The sequence below is a fragment of the Silene latifolia genome, chromosome 2 (genome assembly GCF_048544455.1).
Source record: "Silene latifolia isolate original U9 population chromosome 2, ASM4854445v1, whole genome shotgun sequence".
Taxonomy (NCBI): Eukaryota; Viridiplantae; Streptophyta; class Magnoliopsida; order Caryophyllales; family Caryophyllaceae; genus Silene; species Silene latifolia.
In genome coordinates this window covers 107,370,067-107,381,966 of record NC_133527.1, presented here as the reverse complement: position 1 = coordinate 107,381,966, position 11,900 = coordinate 107,370,067, and the positions used below count along the sequence as shown (strand labels likewise).

Genomic DNA, 11,900 nt, shown 5'->3' with positions numbered 1-11,900 from the left:
GAACTGAACTTATAGAATCTGAAGTGAACTTAAATTAAGTGACTTTAAGTCCAAAAGAACATGGTCATATAATTGTAATAACAAGTAATCTAATGTGATGATATTTTTAATACAAATTCTCATTGAAGACGGACACTATCCGTCAAAAGATGAAGACGGATAGTGTCCCACTCACAAAATGCAAATGGATAGTGCAAATGGGGGAAATAGATACCTCTACTTGCATTTTGTGAGAGGATCACTATCCGTTTTCAGCTTGTGACCGATAGTAGTAGTCTTCAATGTATTATTATTTTGCTCATTATGGTTAATGATGTCGGATCCATCCAATAAAAAAATGACAGCTTCTCCTGTCCATTTCTGACTACTACCGTTCTTAAGTATCGACAAGTGTCCAAATTAGAATGATAGACACATGATTTATTAAGGAGTACTTGCTAAGTATACTCCGTATTACTGTATTTATTATGTTCACAAATCTCTCTTTTTATTTGATTCCTTGTATCATTGTATGTTCTTACAAAATCATACACTCCCCCTTCCTTCCAAAGTTCCAATTATTGTCATTCCTTTGATTCATTTCCCATATTTCTCCACACACTTTTTTTCCCATTAAAAATTAATAAATTAATTACTCTTCATCTCCTTGCTTGGTGTCTTGGTGATCAAAGGGTAAGCCTTTTATTTCAACTTCATTGATTTCTTCTACCAATATTTTTGAAGGCCAAACGAGCCATATGCATGTAACCCATTTCCAACTAAATGTAACATAGTTTAAAATGGTCACATTTTACCATAACACATAAGGCCGTTTGAAGGCGGAAGAGGATTAGTGTTCCTGCTATTCTGTTTTAAATTCACAAAATATTTACTGCACTCATCTCTTTGATCTTGTCTTTAAAATCCCATAATTATTTTTCATTTGCTAGTATTTCAGTATAATCATCATTTGTGATTCCACATTTTTCTCCAAATTGTAAACTGCCTTATTTGTGATATCCTGTATTAGTGCATTTCACTTACGTATAATGTAGTAGTGCATTTCAATAAATGAGTGTTTTTGTTCAACTTAACTTTTGGCAACAACCATCTGAATAGTTTATCTTTCTTTTCCACGTGCTTCTTCACAATTCTATACATTAATGTCGTTGTCTTGTGTGTTGGATTCACTGTGCCTATTCTAAGGAAGAGATTTAATGTGGTTTTCGTTGTCATGAATTGAACCTGTAATATGCTTGCTTTTCTGTCTGCAGGATGATTAATAATTTTTGTTCCGGAGTTGTGCAGAATTGATAAGTTTGAATATAATATAGTGCAATATCATGGAATCTCATGAAGATGTCAACCACAATGATGAAGAAGTTGATGTGGAAAACGTGGGAGAGTTTGATGGCAATGGGGATGATAATTATTTGTCATCTATGTCGGAAAGGAACATGTCAATTAAACAACCGCTTTTGAGAAAGAGAACCAATACTACCTCACAAATTGCAGTTATTGGTGCCAATGTCTGCCCTATTGAGAGTCTTGATTACGAGTAAGAACTTATATCTTGCACTTTTCAAAATGTGTTCCTTTTCTGTGTTATTTCTAAACTCTCCTAGTTTGCCTTTACTATTGGTCACTGTGTTGTTGATTGGTAAGACTTGAGACTTTGAGAGCCCATTTTTAGCCTTACAATGAGATTTTGATTCTCATATACTGTATTACTCAATATCTCATTCGTTTCATTTTTATTTGGTTGCTTGGTATATGATTGATTGTCTGACTGGTACACTTTGACTCCACCAGCCCTTTGATGTTAAAGATTCAGGTTGCAAATGGATAAAGTCTATCCTTGATAAACGGATTGCTTGCTTGCTTGCTAAAAATACTTGCCTCATACTCTAAAATATGTCGATATTCATGCCTTGTGAATTGGAAAGTTGTGGAAACTATTAATGAATACAATGGTTTGTTTCAGGGAGTGTCCAACATTGATAAGATGAGTAGGTAGAGCACTTTATAAACCAATGACTTGATTCGTTCCACTAGCTACTGCTAACTCCTTGGTTTTGGGATGTGACCAGCAGTGGACTTATGCATTAAACTCTCTCCACATAAAACTGAAAGTAAAGGAAATCAATGAGGTAAAGTATGAAGGGGAGTCATATCTTCCACATAGATTGTCTCCCTCCTTCCCGTTCTATCTAGCGCCACATTTTCCATCCTCCAAAGTAGACATATTGTGTTCAATCATCTTATCCCTTTTTTTGTTGCTATTTCCCTCCCCTCACAATCTCTGAATCACATCAAGTCTCCTCTGGCGCATCATTTTGTCTTTGTCGCACATGGCTAAACTACTTCTAGTGTTTATTTTATATTCTACATGTCACTCCTACTTTTTTCCATATTATCTCGTACTGAAGCGACCCTTTATTATATGATCCAATGTAATGACCGTTACATTTAACTTTGGATGTGACAATTCCACAGTCCAACACTGTGTGACAATATCAAAGTGCAGGCTTATTGGCGTGCTGTAGAATTTTACCCTCAATCTTACACTAGGTGTGTGATTTGTTTTTAATTCCAGGATAATTGAAAATGAGTTGTTTAAGCAAGATTGGAGGTCAAGGAAAAAGATTCAAATAGTACAGTATGTCTTTCTCAAGTGGGGATTGGCACTCCTTATCGGGCTCGCAACTGGACTGGTTGGCTTCTTCAGTAATATTGCAGTTGAAAACATAGCTGGTTTCAAGTTGTTGCTCACAAATGACTTGATGTTGAAGGACAAGTAGGTCATATTTGAATTTATTTTCCTGTTACTAGTTGTTGCCGACCCCAAATCATTTTGGGATTAAGGCTCTGATGTTGTTGTTGTTGTTGTTGTTGTACTAGTTGTGGTGATTTCGTGAACAAGTCGCACATCTTTGCAGTTAATCTCTCTTTAAAATCTAAGTGGCTATGTTTTCATGTATAATGCTACCAGTACAGTTACTTGAAGGCGTTTCTTGCGTTTGCCGGTTGCAACATAGGATTGGCCACTGTTGCAGGAACTCTTTGTGCATTTGTTTCACCTGCTGCTGCTGGATCTGGGATTCCTGAGGTCAAAGCTTATCTTAATGGTGTGGATGCTCCATCGATTCTGGCTCCTAGCACACTCTTTGTAAAGGTAAATGTTTTGATTGAGTAGACATTTGCAGTCTCTTGAAAATTGCCCAGGTAGGTAAGACATGAACGAAGTGAAGCGGGACAAGCTAAAGAAAATGAGTTTGGAAGGTTCCTACTCTGAGTGAAGTTTTACTTGATAAAACGTGTAAGCGTGTAGCGTACTCATTATTAGTATCCTGGATTTCTTATATGTGTGTATATTATTTCTCATTGTTCCTTGATTTGGATATTGATCAAGGGTCGCCAACTGCCCGTACAACTCCTCTCAACTCCTCTGCAATAGATGTAGTATGTCACTCAATTAAGGACATTCTTATCCTCTTGGGTATTTTTCATGGCGTAATTACGTAACCTAATACTTGTTTCTCCCCTGTAATTAAAGTAGCATTTACAAAGCTAGTATTATGAAAGGTTTTCTTGGGATATGACTTGATAAATAAATCTAAATGACTATGGATTCGTTGATAGTGTATATATGGAAAAAAAAAATCAAGTACTTTGGACTAAGACAAATTTATTTGACCAGATGTTTAGTTTAGTTCTTGGTGTTTCTGCGGAGTATGGACATGCGGTAAGACATTCTTAAAATGGATGCAGATAGTGTGTACGAAAAAAAAAACATTTAGTACATACTCTGGACTAACAGTCTAACACAAAAAAAAAATCATTTGATCAGATTTTTGGTTCTGTTCTTGGTGTTTCTGCGGGGTTTGTTGTTGGTAAAGAAGGGCCTATGGTACATACTGGTGCTTGCATCGCCAACTTACTTGGGCAAGGCGGTTCCCAAAAGTATGGACTGACATGGACTTGGCTAAGATATTTCAAGAATGACAGAGACCGGCGAGATTTGATCACGTGTGGTGCTGCTGCAGGAGTTGCTGCAGCTTTCCGTGCACCAGTTGGAGGTGTCCTATTCGCTCTTGAAGAAGCAGCTTCCTGGTATATCTATTTCCGTTAATAGGGAGAAATCTAACATTTTTTCCCCATCTCATGGATCACCTCTCTTATTTAGTTTATTCCAATAGAATTGAACGGTCTTAGTAGGTGAAGACGGTATCATTATCATCTTACCTTTGTATAAGCAAGCAAATAAGCAAATACGCAGAGGTCAAATGTGTGGTTATGTTTCTACTGTGTATGGAAGAAAACTAATGTTTTCTTTTTCACTTAGGACTTCAAACAAAGTGACTTTTCTTTTTGGGCTGGATATGCATCTTTTCAGAGATCAAAAGTTTCCAGCATGGCTTCAAGTATCTGTTCCTGTATATCATTGGTTATAGCTGATGTGAAAATAAAATTTGTTGTTCTTCAGGTGGCGGAGCGCACTTCTATGGAGGACATTTTTCACAACAGCTGTGGTTGCCATAGTTTTGAGAAGTTTCATTCAGTACTGTTGGACCGGGAAATGTGGTCTGTTTGGTCAGGGTGGGCTGATTATGTATGATGTTAGCGCTGCAGAAATAACAACGTATGGCGCTTACGATATTCTGGCAGTCATTTTTCTTGGGGTCATTGGCGGTGTCTTAGGGAGCTTTTATAACTATTGTGTGGACAAGGTCCTCCGTACTTACAGCATAATTAACGAGTATGTCCTCTTAAACTCCTTTCTTTATTTTTACACACATTATGATTTGACACTACACCTGCTTATTTATTTGCAATTTGGGCTATCTGAACATATGATGTTGGTTTCTCCTTGTATCTTTTTTGTTCATATCTTCACACTTCTCTCATTTTCCTTTTCCAATGGAGCCGGACACTCATTATCTTTACTTTGGAACTATGATGGAATGAAGCAAATAACTCACAAAAATTATTGCCCTTATTTTTATTGCCAAGTAGTAGTCATTCAATGCAACACTCGGACACAATTTTTGTTATGGGTCATGCGGAAAATAATTTTTGTGTTGTTAGCGCTGAACTTAGGGTAAGGCTATGTACGCCTGATGCCTTGCTCTGCCATTTGCAAGGGCTGTTCGACACTTAATAAGACAAATTGTAAATTTATTTCTTCCTTTCTTGCTGTTGCAGTTGCTCGTTTTTTCCCTTTTTTTTCCCTACAATTTCATTCTTGTACGACTTGATATGACGGTTCATACTTCCATCTGACAATACATTTTACTCTGTAATTGTTAGCTAACACGCATCATCATGGGACTAAGTTGCTTCTTTCTATTAATTTCTGTCGAAACAAATTGTAATTCGCAAAACCATAACTGCATTGCTCACTTGTATACAGGAAAGGGCCATCCTTCAGAGTATTACTTGTCGTCATCATTTCAATATTGACGACATGCTGCGTATTCTTCCTCCCATGGGTTGCAAAATGCACCCCATGTCCCTCAGGTTTAAAGGTAACCTGCCCTACTGTAGGAGAATCCGGAAACTTCAAAAGCTTTCAATGCCCACCTGGCTATTACAATGATCTTGCTTCTCTCTTCCTCAACACAAATGATGATGCCATCCGCAATCTCTTCAGTGCCCGAGTCACTCGGGAATTTCAGATCTCTTCGCTTCTCATTTTTTTTGCCACTGTTTATGGACTAGGAATTATCACCTATGGTATTGCTGTTCCTGCCGGGCTTTTCATTCCGGTCATTTTGGCGGGATCTGTCTATGGTCGACTCGTGGGTCGACTCTTTGAGTCAGTGTCAGCCCTTGATACAGGCCTGTTTTCACTCCTTGGGGCGCCCTCGTTCCTAGGAGGCACAATGAGAATGACTGTCTCTCTTTGTGTAATACTACTTGAACTTACAAATGATCTATTATTTCTCCCCCTAGTGATGATATCTCTCCTTATATCAAAAACAGTGGCTGATTGCTTCAACAAAGGAGTATATGACCAGATTGTTAAACTAAAAGGGCTTCCTTTTATGGAAGCACATCCTCAGGCTTATATGAAGCACTTGGTGGCAGGTGATGCTGTGTCAGGCCCATTGTTAAGATTTTCTGGGGTGGAGAAGGTGGAGACCATTGTCCACGCTTTAAAAAGTACGCGCCATAATGGGTTTCCTGTTATTGATGAACCGCCTTTCTCTGATGCGCCCGAGTTGTGTGGGTTGGTCTTGAGGTCTCATTTGCTTGTTTTGCTCAAAGGCAAGTATTTCTCAAATGAGAGGGTTCTTTCAGGTAGAGATATATTGAAGAAGTTTTCTCAGTTTGATTTTGCTAAGCCTGGGGCCGGAAAAGGGCTCAAGTTGGAGGACATAACTCTTACCGGGGAAGAGATGGACATGTACATTGATCTCCATCCTATCACAAATGCATCACCATATACGGTGGTTGAGTCGATGTCATTAGCCAAAGCTCAAGTCCTCTTCAGACAACTTGGCCTTAGGCATATGTGTGTTGTGCCTAAAAGCCAACGGGTAAGCTCATTTTCTCTTTATTTTTAACGGTAAAATCCCCCCTACTACTAAGAGAATAAAAATTCTCTTAGTTTTCCCGCCTAAAGAGACTTCTTCTTAATCGGGCCTATTTTTCTGGATACTACTAACACAATAAAATTTGATAGATTGTAAATTGTGAACCTTATACGTAGCCCACTTTTTCTATCTCATCTATCAAAGTAAAAGTTATTAATAGCCCATAATTTTGGACTCTACATTGTCATATTATAAGCTAGATGAGTTAACTTGATTTCGTAATTTAAATTTAAGTATTATATTTATATTAGAGCTGATCATGGGCCGGGCCTATGCGGGCTTGGGCCGGGCCGGGATGATAAAAATGGCCCACATGTGCGGGTTGGGCTGGACCGGGCCAAATGAGAGGGCCTATTTAGCGAGCCCAAGCCCGCCCCTTATGGGCTAAATCGGGCTTTTGGGCCTATATGGGCTTTTCGGGCCCTAAAATTTACGACTTACCAAACGAGATAAGTAGTATAATACCTTCAATTTGTACTTTAAATGTGCACTTAGTATAAAAAATCGTACAAAGTATGATGAAATACATATGAATTAATCTCCAAAAATAGAATAAAAGACAATCATCGACACATTATAATGCTTAATCATATCTAGTAGATATGATTTATGTTACGTGAACATCACTTTTAAATCTCAATAAATATATACATGAGTTTATAAGGAATTATATATAAAATTTACGCTACTTAAACAAATTTTATAAGAAAAATATTCCTTAATTAATAAATACGGGCCGGGCCGGGCCAAAATTTGGGCCAAACGCTTGGCCCAAACCCGGTCCAAAAGTACATTGGGCTTTTTTGGGCCTGCCCATGGGCTTTTTTGGGCCAAAATAAAAGGCCCAAGCCCTTCAAAAAAGCGGACTGGGCCGGGGCGGGCCAATGGGCTTGGGCCATTTGATCTCCTCTAATTTATATGTTACTTCTTTTGTAAGAAATCATCAGTTATTTATTATGTAAATTTTTGTCTTAGTAATATGGACTATTTTTTGAAGGATGTAAAATCACTTATGTATTTTCTATTAGAAATATAAAAGTGAAAACATTATTTTAATAATTCGTAAATCGTCTTTTTCGACGCAAGGAATAGTTTTTACTGCTTTTCGTTTTAAGGTCAATACACGTTTTAATAAAATTATACAACTAACTTAATAATTGTACTATTAGTGTCATAAATTAGTTGCATGTAATGGTATAAAATTATTGTGTTATTTTTAATAGTAAAAAAATAACTTAACTTAAAAGGTCTTCTTATGGTAGTAAACTTTTTTTTCAACCTCTTATTAATATTATATTTAGTAGATTATAACATTAAATTAAAAGTATACTTCATTTATGCAAATAATTTAATTGATAATATCTCTTTATAAAATAATCTAAAAAGTACCGTGCTATAGCACGGGAACTACACTAGTAAATCCATAAACTTCGTATAGAACAGTCATATTTATGGTTAAAGTGATGATGTGACGAATTTACATTTACAAGTAAACTCTTCCCTTAGAATGTGAGGTGCTCTGAGCCTCTGACTATAACACTAGCTAATCAATACTACTATTTATAAATCTAGAAACCAAGGAACTTCAATGTAATTAAAGAAAGATATAATTTAATTATACTATATAATTTTAAATCAATAACACCGTGTGATGGACCCGATTAAGGAATCTCAATGCAAATATTATATAGTTTGGGTTAAAATTAAATTATATAGAAGCTTGATAATTTTCCTAAACATTTGTAAGAGACTAAAACATGTCAATTTCCTTAAAATAAAATAATTAATTAAGATGGTCAATTTTCTTAAAATAAAATAATTAATTAAGATGGACAATTTCAAGGAGATTAAAAGAAAGTAGATGCTTTTGGTAATTTTCCTAAATATTTATAGAAGACTAGAAGATGGTCAATTTTCTTAAAATAAAATAATTAATTAGTATAAACATGCACACTTATGGTATTAATTATTATCATCATTTATATACTTGGTTCATTCCGGATCCTTAATTCTATTTCGGTTTTTAAAAATCGTTTTAATCTTTTCTCTCGATTTAAATTTTAAGTTCTTATAAAAGAAATCCGGAATTCGATTTTAAAACCCCTAAGTTTACCTTGACTTTCCATTACATTTTCGTTCTTCCTTTTTGTTTTTCATTTTCCCTTTTTCTATTCGCATTTTGAGGCGTGCGTTCACTCATGGACGGTTTGAAAGGATGATTTATGTCAGCCGACCCCAAATCATTTTGGGATTAAGGCTCTGATGTTGTTGTTGTTGTTGTTGTTGTTGTTATATGCTCCCTCCAATTTCACTCCAATTTCATTTATTGTTCCCCTTTCTTTTTGGCATAAGAAATAAGGGAATCAATTTGGACCACACAATATACATGACCCACATCAAATTGATTTTGAACCTCACAAAGTTGTCTAAAAAAGGAAGGAGGGAACAATACGGAAAATGGATGGAAAGGGAAAGAGGAACAATAAATGAAATTGGAGAGAGTATTAAATTTAAAATCTATGCAATTTTATTAAACTTTATAGTTTATTAGATGTATAGAGATGTTAATTATTTAACATACAAAAATATAATAAAATAAGTAGGTTATAAATAATTCAAGTTAGATTCCATAATATATAATACTAGGTTTGGTGCCCGGCTTCGCCCGGGCTACCTCTATTTACCGTTAAATTTTATTTTCAATGAAATAAACTATGTTGGAGTTGTCTAACTCACACGTTTACTATTTGTAATATATTTTTCTACAACATATCTTGTAATTATGATGAAATGTAAAATTTATTTTCAAATTATGAGACACATTCACTACCCTGCTATTAATATTATTACTTTCACGACATTCTTCTTAATATCATTACGTTCACTACTCCCATGGTTACTATTGTTTCTTTTACTAATTCCTCTATTTTTTCTGTTAAATTCATTATTCCCGTTAATTTTATCCGGCCTATATTTAAATAAATAAAATATTTCCTTAAGTCGATTGGTTATTTAATTGTTCATACTTTTCTCATTGTTACCATTGTTACTTTCACTACATTCGTAGTTACTTTCACTACTCTCACTATCATTATTATAACTGTCACTACTCCTACGTTAATACCGTTAATTTATTAATCTCGTTGCTGCTACTATTACTTTTACTACATTTAATTTAATGTATAATTCTATGATGATACTAATTAATTTCATAAGTGGGACATGTTAATTTTAAGGAAAATCACTATATATTCTTGTGTTTTCTAAATTTAATTACTTTAATTTAATGTAGTTTCCATAAATATTCTTCATCAAGGCATCTTTATATTATACTTTTAACCAAAACTATATAATATTTATATTGAGGTCCCTTTATCAGGTCCATCACACGGTGCTATCGATTTAAAACTATATAATATAATTAATTTGTATAGATTTCTTTAATTACATTGAAGTCCCTTGGTTTCTAGATTTAATATATAGTATTGATTGCATAATGCTTTCGATTTGATTTAATACATATATGTAATATATTTATATAAATATATAATCCTCTTAAAATTGCATGCCTAAGTAGTAAAAGTAATTTCGTCATTAGAGAAAAGAATTGTAGTAATATTGGATATAGTTATATGATAATAATCACTCATTTGAATAGTAAAAGTAACAATATTATGAGCGAGATTAGTAAAAGTGATAGAAACAACGGGAGTAGTGAAATAATCAATATTAATGCGACAATAGAGAAAGTAACAATAATTACGTCGGGAATAGTGAAATTATCAATATTAATGCGACAGTAAAAAATATTACGGCGGGACTAGTGAAAGTAACAATGATTACGAGCAAGTAGTGAAATGTTATTACTATTGTTTTATTAATAAGACTAAAATATTAATAGCGGGAGTAGTGAATTTGTCTTAAAATTTATTTCATCTAGGATATGTCATAAAAAAATATATTAATGTAAATTTATGGATTATGCAAATTTAAGTAATTTTATTTATGTGATATTCAACATGGTAGCCGTCAATTTTTCAACTTTATACATGCTGCCCCTATATTTTTAAAATATACATGGTACCCCTAATTGTTATCATTATCACTAAGTATACCCCTAAACTTTATTTTCCATTAATTAAACTCAATTTTAGGCGTTAGGTAATGACTTGGACGCCAATACTAATACTAGTATGGTCTTAAACAGTAATAAAACCTTCATCTGAGTTGTGAAAAGCGTCACACATACGGTATATTACACTGAACAAATTTTTGATTTCAATGCAGAGACCTCCTCTCGTCGGGATTTTGACACGACATGACTTCATGGATGAGCACATACTGGGACTCTACCCCCATATCAAGTGTCACAAATAAACCTGAAGTGATAAGCATTCATCTCTGTATTATTCATTTGCACATTGCTGTGTCTGAGAGTTTGTCTGATGGAGCATTCATCTGGATTAGAATTTGAGCAAGCTACTGCAATTCGTCGGAAGTTTAATTGCATTTTGCGTCTTGTACCTGAGAAGGCTGAGATTCGTCAAATCCTTTAGTCATTTATTTACAATCTATAAAATCGAATAGAAGTCGACCCTGAGTGTGTATTAGTATTACAGAATTTGCAATGCATCATTTGGTAGGAATTTTAGGGTTTTTCTACTTAATACTATTGTGTATTTTCGAATTTTAAGTGGTACTTCTCATTTGTTAGAAACATCATTGGTATCCTAAAGTTAGTAAATAGTTCTTAAATACCCAAACTACTAAAATTCATTTCAAACAATTAGATTTTGCAAAGAAATATGTTTCAATTGAGTAACAATGTTTATGTTAATTGTATTTATTAAATTAACAACCACAATATTAATGTGTGAGCCTGTGGTTAAAAGTACATTATTTTTTAATTTTTTAAAATATGCCCCACACTGTCCCCCACGTTCTCAACAATCTTTTATTTAGAAGTAGAAGTACTATATAACAATCAAGTTGAAGTTGCTTATCGTCTTACTGCATAGACCGTCTTACTGCACGGATTTTATATTCAAAAAAATAAAATAAAGCATAAACGGAGTAATTGTTTACAAACACTAATTTTTTTTTTTGGTGAAATGTTTATAATGGAATAAATCACTAAAAAAAAGACGTCCCAAATACAAGAGGTTAGCCCAGCCAAGAAGAATGGGCTAATCCCCTAACCAAAACACGGCCCAAGGCCTCAAAACGTCACAGTGGACAACAAAAGGAAATAAACCTATTTCCTATCAACAAACAACTATCTCTTTATCTTTGTTTTTTCGTCTTCCTCCTCCCAAATCAATC

The 11,900-nt window shown here is 34.5% G+C and overlaps 1 protein-coding gene across 3 annotated transcripts; it reads left to right on the top strand.

Annotated features, from left to right (window-relative positions):
- The first annotated feature begins 450 nt into the window (after window positions 1–450).
- Window positions 451–11,308, top strand: LOC141642881 (chloride channel protein CLC-c-like). 3 transcript variants are annotated; one of them, XM_074451858.1, is made up of 8 exons: window positions 451–672; window positions 1,288–1,537; window positions 2,576–2,776; window positions 2,977–3,154; window positions 3,830–4,092; window positions 4,466–4,738; window positions 5,393–6,521; window positions 10,866–11,308. In XM_074451858.1, the coding sequence occupies exons 2-8, from the start codon at window positions 1,323–1,325 to the stop codon at window positions 10,953–10,955; spliced, it is 2,349 nt and encodes a 782-aa protein (XP_074307959.1). In that variant the 5' UTR covers window positions 451–672; window positions 1,288–1,322; the 3' UTR covers window positions 10,956–11,308. The 3 variants fall into 3 exon arrangements, with proteins under 3 accessions (XP_074307959.1, XP_074307960.1, XP_074307958.1); XM_074451859.1 differs by having other exon boundaries at window positions 1,254–1,537; window positions 4,466–4,621; XM_074451857.1 differs by having other exon boundaries at window positions 1,254–1,537.
- The last annotated feature ends 592 nt before the right edge of the window (window positions 11,309–11,900 follow it).